The sequence below is a fragment of the Cnephaeus nilssonii genome (assembly GCF_951640355.1).
Source record: "Cnephaeus nilssonii genome assembly, chromosome: 11".
In the NCBI taxonomy this organism is placed as follows: Eukaryota; Metazoa; Chordata; class Mammalia; order Chiroptera; family Vespertilionidae; genus Cnephaeus; species Cnephaeus nilssonii.
In genome coordinates, this window is record NC_137082.1 from 78,943,865 (window position 1) to 78,967,383 (window position 23,519).

General features: G+C 36.4%; 1 protein-coding gene across 1 annotated transcript in view; it reads left to right on the forward strand.

Annotated features, from left to right (window-relative positions):
* The first annotated feature begins 443 nt into the window (after window positions 1-443).
* Window positions 444-23,519, forward strand: part of PIK3C3 (phosphatidylinositol 3-kinase catalytic subunit type 3) — a 79,008-nt gene continuing 55,932 nt past the window's right edge. The window contains exons 1-6 of the mRNA XM_079783958.1: window positions 444-591; window positions 3,437-3,625; window positions 6,465-6,608; window positions 11,364-11,493; window positions 19,949-20,035; window positions 22,961-23,056. Of these exons, the coding sequence (XP_079640084.1) occupies window positions 524-591; window positions 3,437-3,625; window positions 6,465-6,608; window positions 11,364-11,493; window positions 19,949-20,035; window positions 22,961-23,056 (714 nt within the window). The 5' untranslated portion in view covers window positions 444-523. The remainder of the gene's footprint in view (window positions 592-3,436; window positions 3,626-6,464; window positions 6,609-11,363; window positions 11,494-19,948; window positions 20,036-22,960; window positions 23,057-23,519) is intronic.

Here is a 23,519-nt window from a genome sequence, read left to right on the forward strand (position 1 = left end):
AATCGTTGCGTGAGAAATCAAAATTTTTATTAAATCTACAAATTTTGGAAAGATCACTGAAATTTAAACTTGGCAAAATTCTAATTCTTGTGACTGTCCCTGGCTTAGCCTGTAGCAAGTGAAAGTTGCTACAATTATTTTTGAAACGCATTTTCTCTCGGATTGATTTTAGGAACAGCTCAAGCTCAAATGACAGCTTGTTTTATTTAAAAACAAAACAAACAAACAAAAAAAAGTCCTGTGCAAACAGGAAGAATACCCAAAGTCTGGGAAGTAACCAGATCGCCTGTGTTGCTGGAATTCTATTTACCTCTAAGCAAGACGGAAGGCTGCTTTGCACATGCGCAGAAGGGAAGGTTGGGCGGGGAGTTCCGGCGCGTTGGGTCGCGCCCCAGGCAGCGATTGGCTCCGACCTGGCCGAGAGGCGGGACCGGAAGCGCCCGTGTTGTGGGACTCAGCTGGTTGAAACCCAGCGTCTTTCCAGCGCCTTGCTTCCCGCGGTAGGTGCCCAGGCAGAGGCGCCATGGGGGAAGCGGAGAAGTTCCACTACATCTACAGCTGTGACCTGGACATCAACGTGCGGCTGAAGATGTAAGAGGCTCTGGGGACAGGGACGGGGATTGCCGGAGTTTAAGGAGAGGAGGCGGGGGCCTGTGGGGTGAGGGTAGAAGATGATTATTGGCCTGGCGGCCGGCCTGGGGGCGGCGGGGAGAGCTGTGGCTGGGGCAGTGGGGGAGAACGCGGCGTGGAGAGGGCGCTGTGGGAGGAGGGGGGCGGTAGGAATGAGCCCTGAAGTCCAGCGCGGTTTTACTTTCTTCAAAGCATTGTGCTGTGCACAGCAACCTCTTGAGGGGTCGCTAGTCCCATTTTACAGATGAAGAAATCTAGTCTCGGTCAAGTCTAGCCCCGCAGTAAAGTCTAGTCTCGGTGAAGTCTAGTCCCGCCGTTGATCATTGGGAGATCTTCACTTTCACCCGGGGCCGGAAGGTGGGGCAAAGACTGCAGAGTTATGTAGACCCAGGCAGATGAGGGTGAGATGAGCACATGGATGTACAGTAGTAGAAGCACGGGAAGTGACGGAGGGTTGGGGTGAATCCTTGGACAGTCTGGCGTGGTTTCGCTTAGAGGCGCGGGGAGTGAGTCTAAGATGAGGGTGCCAGTTGCAAAGGGACCAGAAGACAGGAGACAAGAGCCTCGCAGGGAAATCTTGGGGCTTCGCTGTTGCAGTAAAGGTCCAGGGCATGACATCTTGAGCTGAGAATAACGGAACTGAGGTGGGGCACAGGTAGAACCGAGTCGGAAATTATGTCCACTTTCAGGCAGTCTTAGAGGAGTGTTTCCAAATGCAAAAATTATCACAGATTATTCGTCGTAACCTCATTGGTAATATGTCAGTAGGTAGTAAACAAATGTTCCTCGGGCAGAGGGCTGCATACCTGCAGTAAATACATCTTCTCAGTTGTCAGGTGCACCTTTGACTGTTTCTTTTTATTTTTCAGAAGTTACATAAGACTGACAATTTGCTATTTGTTTTGGGTGATGGTAAAAATAATATGTCAACAACTGTACTGCTCATTTGTATAATGCTTTATACACCCATTTAAGTTAATTTCTGCATCAAATACCACTAGATGCTTATACATACATAGGACCTGTATGTATGCCATCATCTAGTACAAGGCTTTTTCCTTCAGTCTCATTCCTCTCAGTATTTCTTGGACATGTTAATGTATTTCTGGAACTTTTGAACATTAAAAGGAAAGAACAACAACAACAAAAAGTGGTCCATTATTAACAGATACACACATTGACTATTTTAAGGCAAAGATAAAGCATTAATCAGAAGTTTGGTAAAATGTGGTACTAACCATCTTGTAGCTTCTCAGAATGTCATTATTTTTCGGGGGCGGGGGGGCTGGAAGTATCAATTTAGAATCATAAAATCAGAGAACAGTAAATTTTTTAATTCTGATTTTTCTCCCAGGCCTTTTAATCTATTTCTTTGGTTTTAATAACAGTTTGCACTTTGATGTCCCTTTTCTTAGCACTGTAATTGAATATCAAATGGCCTATAAGACATGGTCACTTTAGATGTCCCCAAGCACTTTAAAAGTAACTGGTTCCAGATTGAGCACGTCATTAGCCTACCCCTCTAACTCTGAACTTTCAATATTGTCTCACCCTATTTTGGTGATTATTAGCAACATTCATCCAGTTTAAGACACAAAACTTTTGAGTCATGCAGACATCATCTCTTACCTTCTTTATTAAATCATTCACAAGTTGTCTTGAATCTTTTCTACCCCACTACTCTAGCCTTAATCTGTCTTTTTCCTTCATAATTTTTAATGAAAATGTAATTGATCTTGCTTTCAGTTATATCTCTCCATTATGTTCTGAAACTCCTGCCAAAGGTATCATAAATACCAATCTGACTATAGTACTCTCATGTCAAATAATTCAGTTAGATTTTTGAATGTTCATTGTGTAAGGCATTGGACTGAATTTGGTGACTGCTTAGCCTCATTTGCCCCCCCCACACACACACCCTTTTCCTTCTCTAGCTTCTTTCCTACTTGAGCTTTATGCTTTAACTATACCAAACAACTTGAAGTTCTCTAAACATGCCATCTTTCTCTTTGCTTTGGTCCATGCTGTTCTTTTTTATCTTTCTGGGACTTGGAGCCCCCAGGCTCCCAGACTTTCGATGTACAGTATCTTTCTGTGGTGGGAAGAACATTGGCTTTGGCCTTGTCTGCCCTGGCTTTTATTCTCAGCTCTGTTACTTTGTGATCCTTGAACTCTGAGTCCCTGCTTCATCATTTATAAAATGAGAACATGGTTACAATTTTGATTTCCAATTGGTGTTTCTACCCCTTTCATAGTTTCCTGTGCCTATCTTTTATTACTTTTAATTTAAAGAAATGATCAGATAGTACATCCACATAGTAAATAAATTTAAAAAAATTGAAAGAATACAAAAAGAATATGCAAATAAAAGTAAGTTTTCGCCCTAGAAATAAGGACTTAACATTTTCTTGTAGTGCTGTATTGTTTATCTTGTCTTTCATTTCTGGGCCACTCTGCCTAGTACAGTAAATGTTTTGAAAGAATAGATAAATAAGTGTTCATCTTGAAATTAATAAAAGTGAAACTAAGGCCTGGAAAGCTAGTGATGTCTGGAAGGTAGACCAAGAGTTGATGACAAGATTTGAAATTAAGGAGCTTAAGATAGGGAAATAATTGATGAAGATAGAAATGATTGTAGGCATGTTAGGATTTTAAGATTTATTTACTAGATGTAAAAATAACTTTAACTTGATATACAGGAAAATAGGTAGCATAAGGTTGCTGTGACGCAATCATAAACTTTAGTATTTGTTGCCTATATGCTTAAAAAATGTTTGTCTAAACATTATTGTTCTTGTACTTTCAGAGGAAGTTTGGAAGGGAAGAGAGAACAAAAGAGTTATAAAGCTGTTCTAGAAGACCCGATGTTGAAGTTTTCAGGACTGTACCAAGAGACCTGCTCTGACCTTTATGTTACTTGTCAAGTTTTTGCAGAAGGGAAGCCCCTGGCCTTGCCAGTGAGGACATCCTACAAGGCATTTAGTACAAGATGGAAGTAAGTTGTTTTCTTGAATATGGTGAGTTCCAGACTGTTCTCTAAAGTCTTTATAGATGTTGTAAGTATGATTTAGTAGTGATTACAGAGGATTTTAAAAAAATCATTTAATACTTGTAAGCATTGATTGACCTAGATAGTTAAGATGGAAGTAAATTTGTTTGTATTCAGTATATTGACATATTTTTATGAGAACTTGACTGATTCACAAAAGGACCCAAATCAAAAACACATTTTTATTATATGAAACCAACTTTTTAAGTTCATGTTTTATTGAGATGGTCCATTAGCAAACCATTGTCAGGATGCAAGGGACATATAATGAACATGAAGTTCCTGTTTTTCCAGAACACACAATATTGTGGGTCCTTAATTTAACCTCTTAATACTCCTTATTTGATAGGTTATATGGAGCAGTTTTAATGCTCAATCCATTACCCTGGTAGGCTAGCTGCAGGATACACAGTTGTACCTTCAGGAAGGAGCTTATGCCCACAGTGCTCATGGAAGATGAGGTGTGGCCACATGGACTGCCAGGCTCTGGTATTGAGGGTACAACCCTCTGTTCACCAAGCGCGGCCTAGCAGGCTGGGAAGTCTTTTTCAGAGAGAGCAGAAGCCTGAGCTCTGGTGATCTGGTTGCATTGAAACCAATTATTTAAATGATGTAATTTCTTTAGTAGTCTTTTTGTGAATGAACACACACACACACAGAAGTATGTATTTATGTATATACTTGTTATTCTGGAAATTTTCAAATCTGTAAAAGTAGAGAGTATAATAAACTTCCAAGGCCACATCACCCAACTTTGATAATACTAACTCGAGGCCAATCTTGTTTTATCTATACCCAGTGTTATTTTGAAGCAACAATACAAGAATTAACCACAGAATTCGTAAATAAGTGCAACAACAAATTGATGGCGTGCGTATCTCTCTCTTCCCCCCTTCCTCTCTCTCTAAAATCAATCAATCAATAATAATAAATAAATAATAAAGTACTGAAAAAGAAAAAACATAACTCAAGCTAGGTTAGGTAACAGTAGGATAGGCTTTTTACTTTGCACATCCATCAATTTCTATAAGCACTTACTTAAGGTAAAATTCTCATTTTTAGATGTGGAATTCTGCAAATTTTAAAATTTTATATATGAAAATTATTGTGTAGGCAAGTGATTTAATTTTTTTAAAAATTAAATATTCTTGCCCCATGATGGATTTAAAATGGCTTTAGAGAGACACATATACTAACAGCCTAACATAATTTAAAAATTCAAACGTTGGGATTTAGGAGTGTATTAATCAGACTAGAGAATTAGTACAGTGGTCTAATTAGTACAGTGAGGGTGGGGGTGGGTGGGATTAGACCATCAAGAATCAGGCTTTAGATCTCGCAATATTGTGGAAGTTTTATTAGGTGAATTTGTCTTGAGCTTAATGAAGGATTGCATAGGGATGATGCATGGGGAGGTGGAGAACAAGATGGTATTCAAAATACACATTTTTCTGATGTCTGACCAGATCTTTCCAGAATTCCTAAAATATCAAGAGCAGTTTTCAAACTGTATTTTAGCTGTAAATTTCATTTTCTTCAAAATAACTCTTCTGCAGAAGCCCCGTATATAAAACAGGTTCAAATACCATTGCTTTGATTAAAGCCTGGGGTTAGAGTGCAAAAGATTTAAGGCAAATGATTGTTTGATTATATATATATTGTCTCCTTCTCAAAGGACAAAATATAGATGTGAGAATTTTCACAGTTTATTTTAGATATTGTCGCTGGCTGACTTTCTTTAATTGTAGCCTGTGTTAATCTCTGGTTTGTTCATTGGCAGAACATGACACTGCTTAGTATTTTCCTTTTCAGCATAGTCCACCCTGTGGATAGTAACTAAATAAATTTGTTCCTCTAGCTTATCTGTAGTGGAGAATGGCTTTTTCAGGGTGTGATTTATTTGTTCGAGACTTTTATGGAAGAAAAGAATGACTGATTCTCTTTTAAATGGCTAGCCATCTCCAATTTTCCTGTAGGCCCTTCACTTTATATGGTGGGTATAAATGATTTATCCTTTCAAGTTTTTGAAAGTTCTATTCAATATGTTGAGCTGAATAAAGAGTAAAAAAAAAATTAAAAAAAAAAAACCCAGCTGTGCTGTCATTACTTTATTAAGAACATTCTTTAGGGAAATCATACATACAAACATTCTTTAAAAAGCATAGAAAAACTAATAGGTAAGCATTATCAGTATTAATGAAATAACTTCAGGAATAGAAAAATCTCATGTAAGAAAATGTGACATTGCTGTCCAGAGCTGTCTGGTAACTTCGTTACAAAGTAGTAGATAGTCTACTTCGACCTTTTTAAGGCTTTTGTTATTTTCTGCTTTATTGAGGTACATTGTAGGGCCATGTTATCCTCAGCATCACTTTGAATGTATTATGAGTAATTCTGATTGTTTTCTTTTCATACCTTTGTTCTGGGGAATGCTTATACGAAATCACAGTTTGGTTCAAAACAAGTTTGGTTATAACCAGGTTTAAGTGTTTTTCCAGATTATTATTAGCCATTATCATATTTCTTGTGTCTTAGTGACATTGAGTTTTTTAATTAAAAGATTTACTGGTGTTGTTTTTTATGAGGTCTTTTTTTCTTTTCTTTTTAATGTATTCTGTATTTAAAATTGAAGTTGCTTAGAGTGAAACTAAGGTAACTCACATTATTTTTTGTAGTATTAACTTAATGAGGCATTTTTTCTTGCCAAACCTTCTTGCGTGGTTTGTTAATTTAAAAGAAAGTTTTAAATATATAACTTATGCTTATGTTGACTTTATTTCCATAGCTGGAATGAATGGCTAAAACTGCCTGTGAAGTACCCTGACCTGCCCAGGAATGCCCAAGTGGCCCTGACTATATGGGATGTGTATGGGCCAGGAAAGGCAGTGCCTGTGGGTGGAACAACAGTTTCGCTCTTTGGAAAATATGGGTAAGCATTCTCTTCTAATCTTTAGGGATGTTGTAGTTCTCATCCTTTTTCTTTTTGGGAAGTTCATGCCAGTCTGGTTCTCTGTGTGTACATGTTTGCTACATGATTCCATAATTCTTGAGACTGAATTTCCTATGGGATATACAGATAGATTAATTAAGAAACACAATTTATATGACTCTACTGATAGTGATTGGTAATGTGATTCCTATTAGAAAATAGTATTGGAAATTAGAATCTTTCTTTTAGGAAAAAAAGACTATATGGCATATACTCTGAGAGCTTGGTTTTTCTGCTTTGTCATAACAGTGATAAAAAGGACAATGAGTAGGGTTAAAAAGCACTAATTTGCTAATAGTGGTAATGACTATAATAGAAGAGTTGTTAATTCAGTTTTTAAAGATTTACAGATAATAGAAGTTTATTTTGAAAAAACTCAACCCATATCCCTTTTGTTGATATTCTGTTATTCTTTCTGTGTATATTAATTGGAATTTTTCTTTGAAGAACTTGATCTTTTATCAAGTTTAAGAATGAGTTGGTGCCCTGGTAACATGCAAAAGTAATTGATGGTTTTTGTTTTTTGTCTTTAAGTTTTGTCATGAACTTGTAGTCTTAAACATTTTTGAAATGTTTCCATTGCTATCTTTATTCTTTATAATGTTCAGAAACTCCCCTTTTTGGTCAATCGGAGCTCCTTCAAGTTGCCCCATGTCCTTTGGGTAGTACTCCAGTAGTCATTAGTAGTTTCTGTGCTTTTTGGCAGACAAGCTATTCCAGGCTCCTTGGGCAATTTTCTGCCCCAAACTTGGTGTCTCTGAACACATCAGATGTTAGATACAAATGAAACATGATAGCGAGCAGCTCTGATTCTGATAAATTACCTCCCTTAGAGCAGGGTTTCTCAAATATGAGTCATTGATTTACCACTTTCAGAATTCCTGCATATCTCTATATTAAATACATTCAGTCTTATTTACTTGGTATTTTTATTTACATCTGCTCACTTTTTTTACTTCCATTTAATTGAAAGCAACATTTTAATATCTTTTGCTGTACATGGAAAATAAGTGTTATTTAACTTTGGTGGGTAATGAAAAAAATAAATATAATGAAAATAACTATGTTACTAAATATTACAACTTTAAGCAAAAAAAAACCCACAAGAAACACAAATCATAGTAAATCTTGTTTGCTTTGCAAATATATATATATAATACCTACCCCAAAAATCCTTTAATTAGAATGGTTCTATTCATGTCTAGTCAGATATAAGGGGATATTCAGCTCACTGTCACTTTATTTAAGGTAAAGATAAGGTTTTACATTAACATTTTCTTTTACACCTATATGGTAGTAGGGCATTTATTCAAACGATAACATTAGGTAGTAATAGAGCTCTATGGGTACTCTGAGCAGTGGGGAAGGAATGTGAAAAACCTGTCCTATTCCCTCTAGGCTGATGCTTCTACTGACCTTCATCTCAGAAAAAGGATTTCAAAGAAAACCTATGCAATTAAAATAACTCCTTTTTCTCTCTGTGTCCTGGGCCTTTCCTTGGGGGTGAACTTGGTTTCATGGGAGACAAGCCCAGGGAGTCCCTAGCATGGCCTTGCCCTTCCTGTGCAGCTTTGGATTGTGGAGGAATGTGGCATTCAGGGTGTTCAGGGGCTACAGCAGAGTGCAAACATGGACTGTACTGCTGCACAGCTGTGCGTGGTGCTGCTGACATCCAGGGAGAGAGCGCAGCATGAGGCTTCTGCGTGGCCTTGGCAAGGAGCCTGTGCAAACGTTCTTCCACCTGCCATTAAAAATCCTGCCATGTGCCTCCACATTCTCATGACTTAGGGAAGCGGTAGTTTCCTCAAATGTTTCTTAAACAATGAAATAACACCAGATGCTCCCCACCGTGTTCCCTAAGTAGTCCTGGTGGGGGCTTAGTAGCTTTTAAAAAGTGGTCCTCCAACCAAAGGACTTGCGTGCAGGCATATGAGCCTAACCAGCGGTTAAGGACAACAGGGGGGTGGGGGCATGTGTGGGGAGGGGTATGGGATGGGAATGGGGGGACGAGGACAAATATGTGATACCTTCATCAATAAAGAAATTAAAAAAAAAAATAAAAATAAAAAAAAATAAAAATAAAAATAAAAAAAAAATAAAAAAAAAATAAAAAAAAAATAAAAAAAAATAAAAAGTGGTCCTCAAAGTGCCTAATAGTTGCATTATAGTATTGGGAGTCTTGTGACTATCAGCTCCTGCTATTTGCTAATATCTCTTTTGTATACTTGAGTCAGTGTGAAGCAATACTTCTTGGAGAATAGTGTAATTAATAATTGAAAGACTAATCTGTTAGAATATGGCTAGAATATTTAATTGTCCTCATTCTGAATGTCTAGCTTGTAAGATTTCTAAGGAGGTGAGGAATGGATTGATCGTTAGATTGAATTGGCAAAGAACTACAGGCAAGCTGCAGATTTCTCTTGCAGATACTTTTCCCAAATGTGAACTCGGAAGTCTGGGCAGTTGCTGCTGCAGTGGCTTGGCATGGGAGCTGGAGCAGCAGCAGCAGCTGTTGCTGGGGCCTCTGCAGGCATCTGAAGGGGATCCTGCTGTGCTTCCTTTTGTCTTGCCTACTTGGCTTAATTTCCCAGGTGGACAGGATGCTCTGAGCATCTTCTGGCTTGCCACCTGGAGGCTGTGTAACTAAAGTTTCCATTAGTGTCAAAAGAAAGTAATACATTCACTTGATCATTTGAGTCACTTGCTACCACCCCTGCCCTCCATGTCCCCTGTCCTTAAATCTTCTCTCCAGATCCATTCCAAGGCACTTAAATCATTTAGTAAACTGACTTCCTGCCAAACGTACTTATTTTTTAAGTTCAGCCAGTTAAAGTATTCACTGGGGTATAGGGAGGTGGAGAAAAGGAAGGGGAACCTTCTGATGTTTCTGAAGGTACATTTAAGGATAATTTAAAGTGATGTTGCTGCCTCACTGTACCCAGTTTCTTAGACTCTAAGCAGGGCTGCTTGATGTTGAATCTAATACTCAGTTGAAATCTAATACTCAGAATGAAAATGTACTTTATGAAAGGCTTGTATATGTGTGTTTTTTGTAATGTAAATTTTTTTGAAATCTCTTAACATGGTAAATATTAAGATTTCTGGTTCTTTACTACAGTCAGTGCATTTGTTTTGGGCCTATAAGGTAAACTTTCACAGGTATGGTTGCTGGATATTACCTGTTTACTGCCAACCTTAGAGCTAAACCTTGCAACAGATACGGTCTTTAATCTTACTGTGCTCATGAGCTTGCAGCTATCCTTTATAGTTCCCAATCTAAATGTTTATGGCATCATTACTTTGCATAATGTTCTGTGAAAATCCTCTTTATTACTCCAGGAAAATCTGTGAAGAAAGTTTCCATTAGTCAAAGCGTGATAATAATAGTTTTTAAAATGTATGTAAAACTTTTATTAAAGTGTAATGTTTTTAAAGATCAGAAAAATATCAATATATATGCAACATGTACCTTACTTTAAAAAATATTTAATGTGAGAACAAAATGCTTTGGGCTTGCCTATTCACCTGCACACACTTACAGTCTTATTCTTTCCACCGCAATTGGCAGCTTGCTCTTTCAGCTTTGGGACAATGCTGTTTGAGGAGATATATTGTCTGAACAGTTTTATTAAAAAAACAAACACAAAAGCACCAAACACTTAAAAAAGAAAGAGCACATTAACCGAAGACTTTCTTTATTTTTACTCCCCACCCCCATAAAAAAAAAAAAAAAAAAAACAGAAACGTGACAGTAGCATATCTATAAAAACACAGTTGTCCAAATTTCCTTTATGGGTTTGTTCTACAGACACAACCTGTATTCTACATCTTGGTAGTTTTTTGAAGGAAGCAGGACAATCAAAGGTTATAAAGTATTTCACTTTAAAGCAGATGATCAAGCTCAGATTGAAGTTCTGATTATATATTTTGTAGACATGGGAACTTTTTCTTATATAAATCCACTATTGTATTTCCCATTAGACATTGCTTTTGCAGAAAAGAAGACAGGAGAATCAACCTGTACCTAGTGAAAAAGATAACAGCAGTTAACATTATTGAATACTTATTATGTGGCAGGTACTATTGAAGTACTTTTTACTTGTGCTGATTTATTTAATTTTTCTAATAGCCCTGTGAGATACAGGTACTCTTTATAATCCCATTTTATAGATTAAGAAATGGAGGCACAGAGAAGTTAAGCAATTTACCCAAGGTCACTTAGGTAATAGATGGCACAAGTGGGATTCAAACCCCAGCAGTTTGACTGTGCAGTCTACTATGCTAACTTGTCATGTAAAGTAGACAGTTATGTAATTATTTAAATTTTGTTTCAGTCATTGTAAATGTGACATTCTTTCATTGGGTTGCAATTTGGTCTCCATTATTTCAAGATCTCCACTGAAGTTATGAAGAATGTATGGTCCATTATGATCCTTCTAAGTATTTGTCCAGTCCACCTTTAGGATCTCTGTAAAAGTTCTGACTGCTTGGAGGAGAAAAGAATGGCATGTGAAAAGCAGTGTGACATAGATTTTAGCTGCTTAGTTAATTGCATTACAACTCACTGGAGGCTTAAAGGTTGGCAAGAGAGACATGCATTTCCTAGTGTGGAATTCTCTCTGTTTAGGGATTGAAAATTTCCTGTAATGAACTGCACTAATTTACTTCTACCCTGTACATTCTCTTTTTGCCTAGCATGTTTCGCCAAGGGATGCATGACTTGAAAGTCTGGCCTAATGTAGAAGCAGATGGGTCAGAACCCACAAAAACTCCTGGCAGAACAAGCAGTACGCTCTCAGAAGATCAGATGAGCCGCCTTGCCAAGGTAAAAAGAAACTTTTCCAACTAGTGGAAAGCTCCGAATGATGTCTATTGTAGTATAAGTTAACCTTTTGAATTCTGTCGGATTATTTTTTTAATTTAGATTTAATTTTTTAATAGTAGCTTTATTGAAATATCCATATATCATAAAATTCACTCTTGAAAAGTATACAGTGCATTAAGTTTTAGTAAATTCTGAGTAAATTCTATCATCACCACTATTTAATATCAGAACATTTTCATCAAAAATGTAACCATGTACCCATTAGCAGTCTTTCCCCATTCCCTCCTCCCTCCAGCCCCTGGAGCTACTAATCTTCCTGTCTTGGTGAATTTTCCTATTCTGGACATTTCATACAAATGGAATCATACATTATGTGGCCTTTTGTGTCTGTAATGCCATCAAATTTGAAAATGGGAGCTTTTGGTGATATTTTCAAGATGAACCTTTTTTGGTGACATGCTGGAGAACCTTGTGTTGTTTTGAAGTGAAGATTACTTAGTCTAAATTGTCCTCACTCCACTCCCACTTCTGTTTTTGTAAGCAGACTGAGGTATTACCTTTATCTTTCAAAATTGTTTAAATGAAGTGTTTTTATTTAGAAATACAAAAGCTAAACTCAAATCTGAGCTTAAGTCAGAACAATATAATTTATTTTGTCAATATCTGTTCCCAAAGCACTTTGCTAAATACTGTTTGAAGATAAAACTGGGAAAGAAGGTATATGCTCATGTTTCTATTTTTATACAAAAGGAACGGAAATTGTAGATGTAATACTTTATATTTTACACACTCTCTCTTTAAGACAAGAAAGGAGTATACAAATAGATGAGGTTTATGGGGATAGAACGAAATGGTTTGTTTCCTATTGCACTTTTGATTTTCCAGCCAGTGAATTTACTATGCCTGTTTCTAATTGTTGAGAAGGCAGTTGGCATAAGAGTAACAAGGTGTACATAAATCTTAATAATAGGACAGCGTAGTTACCGTGCATTGTACCCACGAGCCAAAATAAATAGCATAGTGACAGTTTTCAAACTGCAATGTAAGAAAGTTTATTCAGTTATAGAACTGCCTAAGTCTTGGCTGCCTGGGGATAATGGCACAAGAGGACTGTGAAATGAAGATGAACTATTTAAATGGCCTCTGAAAAGATGGTGTTATATAATTATTAAACAAAGAACCTCAAACCCAAGCAGGATTAAATATTCTTATTCTGATTTATTGCTCAGCTATGCAAATAGAATTATAATGGCAATATGAATAACTGAAGTTTAAAAGCCTTACTTCTAGGTTTAACAATTTAAAAATCCAATCCTTTCAGAAGAAGAATTTTAATGGAATTAACCTCTCTAATGATTTTACATTATTTTGTGAACATGTGTAGTTTTCCTTTGAGGAAAAATGAGTGTGAGAAAAGGAGACAAAACTGAATAGTCTTTGGTTTAGTTACTTTATATAACTGGATTTCTTAGACTCAGTGGAGACAGTAAGAAATTAACATAGTACAACCCCCCCACACACACACACACACACACATACACACACACATCTTCCTCATTATTTTCTCTTTCCCATCTCTAAATTGCCCTAATAATTTTTATTAATATAAATATTTCTGTTTGAATTGATTTGTGAAAATAAAGGCCAGACTTCTGGGACATTCATTACACTTTCATTGTCCATGACCCAGCCTTTTAATGATTGTGGCCTTGAGCAAATCTGCCCATTGTTCCCATCTGCTCTGTGTTTCAGCTTGTCATATTTTAAGAGTTTTATGACTAGGATGCATATCCACCTGGGGTTTTGGATGTGACTACCAAGCTTTAGTGTTTGATTTATACTTGAATCCATGTCTTTAGACATGAAAGGTTAGTGCAAAAGCATGCTTCTCTACTGTCTCTTTTTCATTTTAGCATCTCTGCTTGATGCCTTTGGAATGTGCTTTAGTTTCTGTCAATTTGATTAAGAGGCCGCAAAGAGAAAGTAACAACTAGATGAAAAATGTTTTGTGGTCTGAGTGACACAGATAGTGGGGGAATGTTGAGCAGTGTGTAAGTGAGCATTGGTACCGTGAAGTAGTGTAAGATGTGATGTTTTAGACTGGCCTTCAAATTGCCTGCATGGGGTCACTCTGGTCCAGGCTCCAGACCTCAGTTTTATAGCAGTGGGAGCTGGATTTTTCTAGTACATCCAGAAATAACTAGTTATATTGAGAAAAGGTTCATGTCAATCAATTCAATTGGTTACTTACAGTTTACAGCTGTAATAGTGACAATTCACATGTGGCAATTTAAGTTTAAGTTCATTAAAATTAAATAAAATTCAGAATTTTATGTTACCATAGTTACATTGTCATAATCACACTTGAAGTGCTCACTAGCCACATGTGGCTAGCAGCTATGTATTGGACAATGAAGATAGGGAATCTTTTTATTATTGCCGAAAGTGCGATTGGATAGCACTGGCCTAGAGTGCCATTTTACTAATTTGTAATGGATGAGTAACCATAAAATTGTCTTCCTGGTAATCACGTTATTTGTGTGTCTGCTACTCAGGACACCGTTTTTCAATACCTTGGAAATTAAGTTAGTCTTCAGGAGATTGCTGATTCTTAGTGAACCATGAAGCATGAGCTACCCTGAAGGAACCAGAAAGTTGTGTGAGATATTTCTCTCATTTTGAGGGAAGTCTTAAAAGGGCTTTCTCTCTTGACATTATCTTTCTAGTTGCAGTATTACTTGAACCTGCTGTCTGCACAATATTGTAGGAACTTCAGGGTACAGATATATGAGAACCCTTTACTAAGGATAAAAGTCAAGTAGAACAGATGCTGCCCTGGCAGTTGGTTAGAGTATTGTCCCCATATGCCAAGGTTGTGGGTTCGATCTCTGGTCAGGGCACATATAAGAACCAACCAATAAATGCGTAAGTAAGTGGAACAAATCCCCCCCCCCCCCTCCCGCCGCCGCCTCCTTCTCTCCCTTCTCTCTCTCAAATCAATTTTATTTTTTAACTTAGAAGAACAGATGCTGATAAACTTATAGAAACATTTTAGGAGCCACACAGAGAAAGCAGTTGCTAGTTTCTTTGTGTGATCAGCTAGAAAGTTAGTACTGGTAAAGAAGTCTCTTTTATTCAATCCATTTAGATTAACCTGGAAAAGGGAAGAGATTTATTGGGGGAAAAAGATGGGCAAATGTTTTGTCTTTTAGAAACATGATTTAAAAAATGAGTTTTGTTATAAGCTGGACATCATTTTTTGTTACAAATACTAGTATAGATTATCAAATTGATTTATGTGGATTTAAAATTCTGTATGTATTTTGTAGTTAGGTTTTAGAGAAATGGGGAACATGGGATTATCCTAGCAGATGTTTTGATAAATAGAGGCATTACCTTTCTTTTTATGCTTTTAAAATTAATAGAACTATCAAAACTGGTGGAAGATTTAAATAGTAATAAGTTACATTATAACTGGGTAGAAAGATTGGTAGTCAAAAGACCTGATTTATAGCTCTGACACTGGCTCATTGAATAACCAGTTATTTTTGTACTTGTGAATATTTTTCATTGAAGAAGTGTGGTTAGTTGGGCTTCATTCTCTCTATTTATAAGAATCATAATTATGCCATTATTATTAACATTTTTTTAGCTATTTTGAAAATGAAAACCTCATACCAGTTTGTTCATAGTATAGCACATTAAGTGTACTTTTCTTGGGTTCTGAATACATTTCTACCTTGAAGCAGCTTTGTGAGAAAACATTCATGTAAAACTAGTTTAATAGAACACATTATTTAGTAGGACCTATTAATAATCTTTTTTCCTCCTTTTAATGACATAGTTTATTGTTTTCAGAATGTAATACTGAGTCCCTAGAGATAGTTTTAATTGAGTTTATGTTAGGGCTTTTCTAGGAAAGTTATTATTCTTTGTAATATCTTTACTTGATTAGGTCTCCTCACCTAAGTGTCAATGTTTCCATAGTGATAATGATTTAACTTGATAATCTTTTATTTTTCTATCTTCCAACCAGTTCACTTATGAACTGATATTAGTTATGGTGTAAACTATGTAATGCAGAATTGGACTAAATTGGGCAGAAAAGTCTCATTTTGTTTTATTTTCTTTCTCAATGTTTGTAAATGGAAATAATAACAGATTATGATGACAGATAGTGAAATTATTCGAAGCTGTGAAACTTGCTTAGTGGCAACATTGGCATCAAAATTATCTCTTAGCTATAGGGGTTTTTTTCCTAAATACTATGTGTAACTTTTATAAGCATAGCTTATTTGGTTGTGTGTTGCCATTTTTTTCTGTCATAAAAGAAGGATTTGGGAATCTCTTAGGAATGTATTCCTGATGATACATAGTAGAATCTTTTCTATCCGTCATTTTGGTTTGCTTACTGTTGTCTGAGACTGTCTAACCTTCTCGATTTTTCTTGAAATTAATGGTAGCAAGTAGACAATTAGTTTGAGAAGGGAAGATTGAACCCTGAAATAATATTGATTTATGTCTGTCTTTAGAGCTATAATTCCTGCCAGAAAAAAATAGAAGGTAACATGGTTTTAAGACTAGATTAATCTCTGAGAAGTTTAGCTGAATGCAACTTTTATGAGGCAAAGACTACTCTTCCTGAGTAAGATTTCTATATAAAGTTTCAAAGTAAAATTGAAGATTTGTGGCTAAGACTTCATTAATCAGGAAGCTGAAAGCACTTCTATGCTACCTAAGGACTAAATACACAGGCATGTGTGCAAATTCTCTAGGAGATACATACAACTCCATTTTTACTTTCAGTAGTAGTTATTATATACAGCTGCATTTTGTCTTGAATTATAAATTACTGCATTGCTTGTATTTTATTGGATACAGATAAAACTCAGTGTCTTAATGTTTATTGAAGAATTATACTTTTTAATAATAAATATTTAGAATGAACCATAGTGCATTATGCAAATAGATTAGCTGAGGGATAATGGTGTTCTGTTCAATGACTATTTATTAATTTAGCTCAGTTGTAGTCTAGGCTCAAGGAAATGTTAGAGTTGAAAGAGTTATATTATGTCCTTTAACTGAAAGGAATTTAGAGGAATAAGATAGGAGGTAGTTCAAGAAACACTCTCCTGTATGACTGTGTGTGTTGGGCGGGGAGGGGGAAATAGTCTTACCTATGGCAGTACCAGGCATTTTTATTGGGCAGTGTTCCTACAAATGCTTCAAGAGAGAATTTTAACATTCTCATAGGCTCTGTGAATCTAAAAGTTTTGTCTGGTGTCAGAGCAGAATGGATTTTTTTCTGCTTATTTGTGTATTGTTTTTTTAAGTGGCACAGAAAAAACAAAGTAAAAAATATATAGTTTTATTATTTTCCCCCGCAATTTCTCTAAGAAAGCATATGTGTATCTGTGCCGATATCCCCTACTGTATAGCAACTTTTTGAGGAGAAATCCGTTTATTGTGTAACTTTCCTGTTAAAGTTTCTTGATAAGACCAAGCTTGGTGCCTAAAGCCTATAAATTTCTATATTATAGGAGTTTTTATTAACCACATATTGAAAATGGTAGCATTGCTTAATTTATATCGTTCTTCAGTTGGATCTAGACGAAAGGCCCTTGGAAGAAATAATTTGAGAGAACAATTATGTTAGTACCTGGCTTTCATTTCAGATGGAGAAGTAATGTTAATCAAATGGGTTTTTATTCTTTGGGTTTTAAAATATGAGGTAAAATAACTTTATTTGGCATATCTTAATAAATGCTAATTTTATTGGTTTTCTCAACAGCAATCTTTACACAATGAATTGTTTTTTAAAATAGCTTTAGTTTTTAAATAACATTATTTTTTCTTATTACAAAGATAATACACATTTTCTACCACAGTAGAAGATGGTTAAAGCACAGACACTATAAAAATCACCTCTGACCCTCTGCCCAGAAATAACTGTCATTAATATGTTGGTTGATTATGCTTTCAGTATATTAACATGTATGTTATGTATGAATTTATTTATAGACTAGTGGCCCAGTGCATGGATTCGTGCACATTGAAAGGAAATTAATTAGAAAAAAAGATTCGTGCAGTAATTATGTTACTGCAAAAAATTACATGTTGAAATAGTATATATTATAGCCTATATAATAAAGCCTAATATGCTAAGTGTCCGGTCGTCTGTTCAACCAATCAAAGCATAATGTGCTATTGATATGCTAAGGCTGCTCAACCACTCGCTATGACGTGCACTGACCACCAGGGGGCAGACACTCTGACCCATTGGTTAGCTTGCTGCTGGGGTCTGGCCGATAGGGTCTGAGCGAGATGGGCCAGACATACCCTGGAGCTCTCCCGCAGTCCCTCCCTGGCTAGTCAACTTCCCATGTCCCTCCCTGGCCCCAGTCGTGCACCAGTGGGGTCCCTCGGCATGGCTTGCACCCTCTCACAATCCAGGACCCCTCGGGGGATGTTGAAGAGCCAGTTTTGGCCTCATCCCGCAGACTAGACCAAGGGATCCCACTGGTGCACGAATTCGTACACTAGGCCTCTAGTAGTAGTATAAAATTAATTAAAACATGCGTGCGATTGGTGCTAGCAAGAGCTTTATATGTATCACGCATGCACGAGTCAACATTTATTTTTAAATTGCCAGTGCATGTCACATATACCAGACCATTGGATGGACCTACGATCACTTAGCCTTTTAATATATAGAAGATATTTTTAAACTGTGATCATATTGTTGGTGTGTGTGTTTAATTGAACACTGCTATAACACTTAATGGTATCTCAGAATTGTTTCAGGTCATTTAAGATACAGCAGATCCTCAAATGATGTCATTTCCTTATAATGTTGATTAGATGCCATAGGAACAGAACTCGTGTTTATATCAATTTGCCTATGGTAAAATTTGTTTTGTTACAGGTCATCTTGTTTGAAGTCACAGAACCTATCAACAACTTTAAGTGAGGACTTACTGTACTAGTACAACATGTTTATAAAGACGAAGTTTTTGCATAGTGTAGATATGCTATAATTCATTTCCGCAATCTTCAGTGGTTGAATATTCAAAATGTTTGTGATTCTGTGCTTCTGTAAAGCTGATATCCACTTTAAATTTTCTATTGGCTTGAAAATGAAAAATGAGGGTTGTACTACACTTTTTTTCTTTTAAGGGTATAAGTCCTGTTTCTAGATTCATTTTTTGTATGTGGCTTTCTAGCTAGTTCTTTTGTTGAAAAGACTATCTTTGTTCCATAGAATTGCCTCCACTGCTTTGTTAAAGATCATTTAAATATAGTTATGTGAATATATTTCCAGGATCTTTATTCCATTAGTATATTTGTTCTTTTGCCAATGCCAGACTGTCTTGATTATTGTAGCTTTATAATAATTATTGATGTTGGGTAGTGCCAGCCCTCAAATTTTGTTATTTTCCTTCAATATCATGTTGACTGTTCTGGATCGTTTCCTCTCCACATAAATTTTAGTGTCCTTTTGTTATCTGCAAAATAACTTGCTGGGATTTTCATTGGGATTACATTAAATTTATAGATCAAGTTTAATCAAACTGGAAATCTTTACAATTTTGAATCTTCCTATCCATGTACAGGAATATCTCTCCATTTGTTTAGTGTTGTTTTTTTAATTTCATTAATCAGAGTTTTGTGGTTTTCCTCATATAGATCTTTTACATATTTTGTTAGATTTTTACCAATTTCATTTTTCTGGGTGCTCGTATAAATGATGCTTTAAAAAAATAACAGCTTTATTGAGATATCATTTACATACCTCTGTGTTTTTATTTTCAACTAGAGGCCTGGTGCACGAATCTGTGCACAGATGGGCTCCCTCGGCATGGCCGGTGATCAGGGCCGATAAGGGAGCCGGCTGGCGGCGGGAGGTACTGTGGGAGGTTGGCCCCAGCAGCAAGCTAACCAAGGGCTAATTCTGCAAGGAATCCGGCTCCCTCCTCCCTCCTGTCTGGGTCCGGGGTGCGGGTGAACCAGATTCGGGGCTGTCAGGGCCCCAGCAGCAAGGTCTGGGTCAGTGCGTGTCATAGCTACCAGCCAGTTGTCCATTCGTTCTGGTCGTTCGGTTATAATGGTCACTTAGGCTTTTATATATATAGATTCCACGTGTTTATTGCTGGTATATAAGAAAGTAATTGACTTTTGTATATTAACCTTATATTCTGCAACCTTGCTATAATTGCTATTAGTTTTAAGGTTTGTTTGTTTTTTGTACATTCCTTCATATTTTCTACATAGATGATCATGTCATCTGTGAACAAAGATAATTTTATTTCTTTCTTCTCAGTCTCTCTTATTACATTAGCTAGTATTTCCAGTATGATTCTGAAAGGATGTGATGGGCATTGCTGCCCCCACCCCCACCCCCGCTCCTTTCTGTGAGGTCTGTGTTAAAATTTTCTTCATTATATTTGTTCTGCAGCTCACCAAAGCCCATCGACAAGGACACATGGTGAAAGTAGATTGGCTGGACAGATTGACATTTAGAGAAATTGAAATGATCAATGAGGTGGGTTGTATCCTCTTTTATATTTCAAAATATTTTCTCACAACTATCTTAATCAAGAATTTTTTGACAAGATTTATTGCTGGCATCTATTTGGGCTATTGAATAACGTGTAGTTTAGGGAGTTCTATGCTAATAAGTGAAAACTTGGGATATGCCTTTCTTATATCTTAATGTTATAAGTAGGTAGTGGATATTAAAAGTGTATTAAATATTATATAAGTGAAGCCTTTGTGAATTTGATGCTTCATTTGTGTTTTCTATCTCTATTTTGGCAGCTCATTATGTTCAAGTTCAAGTCAATATTAGATAAATTTATCAACAGTGCTACCTCTTCATTTCAGTTACCTTAAATCGTCATTAGCAAGTTCTCTCCCCAGTTAGATACTTCTTATTTTATGTACTGCAAAAAGACTCTGCACCCTTAATAAAGTTGCGTGGTTCAAGTAGTTGATTTATTTCTTGATCTTATGTATTGGTGTAGAATATGTTTAATTAAAAAATGACGTCAATGAAACTTTCTGAAAGAACACATATTTTTCTTTTTTGTGTATTTACACTGAAATACTAGATGTCTGGTCTAACATTCAGTATCTACTAGTAGATAGCAGAAAAAACAGTTATATTAATTACATTAGGAAAGAGGAGTGTCAATTTGGTGTTATGCCTAACTTATAGAGACCTCTACAGATCACTGTTCTTTGTAAAATGTTCAGGAGGTGGAGAGAGAGAGAAATTTTTCATTTTTATAATGAACACTTGTAAAAGTTATATTCTGGCATTATTACCTTTTAAAAAAATTAGTGGTGTTTAACCATTTATATGCAGTATGAATACTGGGCGTCATTTCCAAATTTATTTATACTACATTCTCATATTCAAACTGGAATAAAAGTTTACTTTTGTGAATTTTTATAATGGTCACATTCCAAAAATAATTTAATCAAAATACTTTGCTATTTTTTTTTATTCTTCAACTTAGGTTCCCCTAGGGTAGAAAATATAATGTTAGGGCTTACTTTGCCCAGCCTTTCCCGTCCTCCCCCCCACCCCCCCACCCCCGCCCTCCATAAAATGTAGGAGACCATTACTTACCCTAATCAATCTATCATCTATCTATCTATCTATCTATCTATCTATCTATCATATATATCGTGCACTGGGGGTGGGGGGGTCCCTCAGCCCAACCTGCCCCCTCTCACATACTGGGAACCCTCAGGGGATGTCCTACTGACGGCTTAGGCCCGCTCTCCACGGGGAGCGGGCCTAAGCCACAGTCTGGCCTCCCTCTGTGGGAGGTGACCGGGCTGATCAGGGGAAGGCACCAGCCCCATCCCCCCACTGCTGCAGCCACTGCCAGTCACCACAGCCACCAAGGTGTTTTCATCAACACGACTCCAGTCCCTTCACCATGAAAAAATGACAACTTTCTTTAGGCATTTTCAAGATGTCTTTCTTAGGATATGACATTTCTTTTTTTTTTTTATCCTCACCTAAGGATATGTTTCCATTGACTTTTAGAGAATGTGGAAGAGAAAGGGAAAGACAGAGAGAAACATCAAAGTGAGAGGAACACTTTGATTGGTTGCCTCCTGCATGAGCCCTGACCTGGGCCCCAGCCAGGGAGGAGCCTGCAACCTAGGTACATGCCCTTGATCAGAATCGAACCCAGACCCTGCGGTCGGCAGGCTGAGGCATTATCCACTGAGCCAAACAGGCTAGGGCAGGATGTGACATTTCTTAGCCCTCCAGCAGGGGACCTTCATTTTTTTTTTCAGAGGTGTGGTGGAAAAACCCTAGATCACCTTTTTGGATTCTTATTACCCAAGTTACTAAGAATATTACCAGTGGCATACAGGAAGCTTAGCCAATGAGCAGTCAGAAAAGGTGTTTCCTCTGTAATATAATGTTAGGGCTTACTTAGCCCAGCCTTTCCCGTCCTCCCCCCCCCCCCCCCCCCCCCCGCCGCCCTTCAGTAGGACATCCCCTGAAGGCTCCAGGACTGTGAGAGGGGGCACCTTTCCCCGCCCCTCCCCCCCCCAGTGCACGAATTTCGTGCACCAGGCCTCTAGTAGAGTATAATATGGTTTATAAAGCTGAAAATTTAAGTGACCTCCTAGACTTTTATATGATTTTATACATGTAGATTTAAAACCATTTTAAAAACTGTTTTGTGTCAAGACTAATCACCCTTTTAGACTTCATTTGATTTTAACTTCTTTAACAACATAGTATTTGCTTTTTTTAAGGGGAAAAGTTTATACACAGAATCAATATTTTTCATGTTAAGGAGGAAGTAACTCTTTTCCAGTATACTTTAAAAAATTTGATAAAAATGTACAAATGCCTGCAAGTCATCTCAAGTTCATTTATAAATTATGAAAAACTTATAAAGTTTATATTTTTTAGGCCAAATGACCTCAGTCCTAAGTTTAATTAAAAGATGACGTCAATGAAACTTTCTAAAAGTTAGAACACATATTTTTTTATTTTTGTCATAGTTGTATTAATTGCTATAGTTAGATTAGTAATTTGGTTTAAGAATGAACTGTTCTTTGCTTACAATTGTTACAAGTACAAAACATCCTTATTTTTGAAAGTAAATAGTTCTAATGCAATATATACATAATATCATCAAGATTTTACATAATAAAATCCAAACTACTGAATAAACCTACAATGTCATTAAGTTTTATGAGAGAGTTGTAAGTGACTAGTAGACGGTACTGGATAAAAGAGTGGTGCTGTATATAAGATATACGTGCAGTATGAAACAGCACATTTATAATAACGAAATGAAAATTTGTCACATTCTAAGTTGTACCTGATAGATCCATGTATTACTGAATTGGGAATAACAATACATACTGATTCTTTAAGAGAATGTTGAAAATAATTATTTTTCATAAGAATTTTTTTTTTTTTTAGAGTGAAAAACGAAGTTCTAATTTCATGTACTTAATGGTTGAGTTTCGATGTGTCAAGTGCGACGATAAGGAATATGGCATTGTTTATTATGAAAAGGTACTTGCCTTGGAACTGTTATGGTCTCTAAAGTAGAGGGGAGGGGAAACGTTAAAAAAAAAATTATTGTTGTTCCTGCTGAGATGAATTATTTGGTTGCAGGACAGCAGAAGACAGCTGTCAGCCACAGCTGTTTATGTATGCACAAATCATCCTGTAGCTCCAAGATTACAAAGGTCGATCATTCATGGAATGCAGTTACGGGTTACAGAATCAAATAAATATGCAAGAGATCAAAAACTTTTTGATTAATTGTTCTGAAAAGTGGCAAGTAAGATATTAAAGCAATAACTTTATTAACAATTAAAATTCATTTGAAAAGTAAAAAGGGGGATCATGCTTTTTTTTAAAGTGGTATGCTATTGAACATTAAGTATTGCTTATTATTTGTGTATTTATATATAATGTAATGGAATTTTATATGTGATCCAAACATAAGTATGCTTATGAAAGACTTCACAAA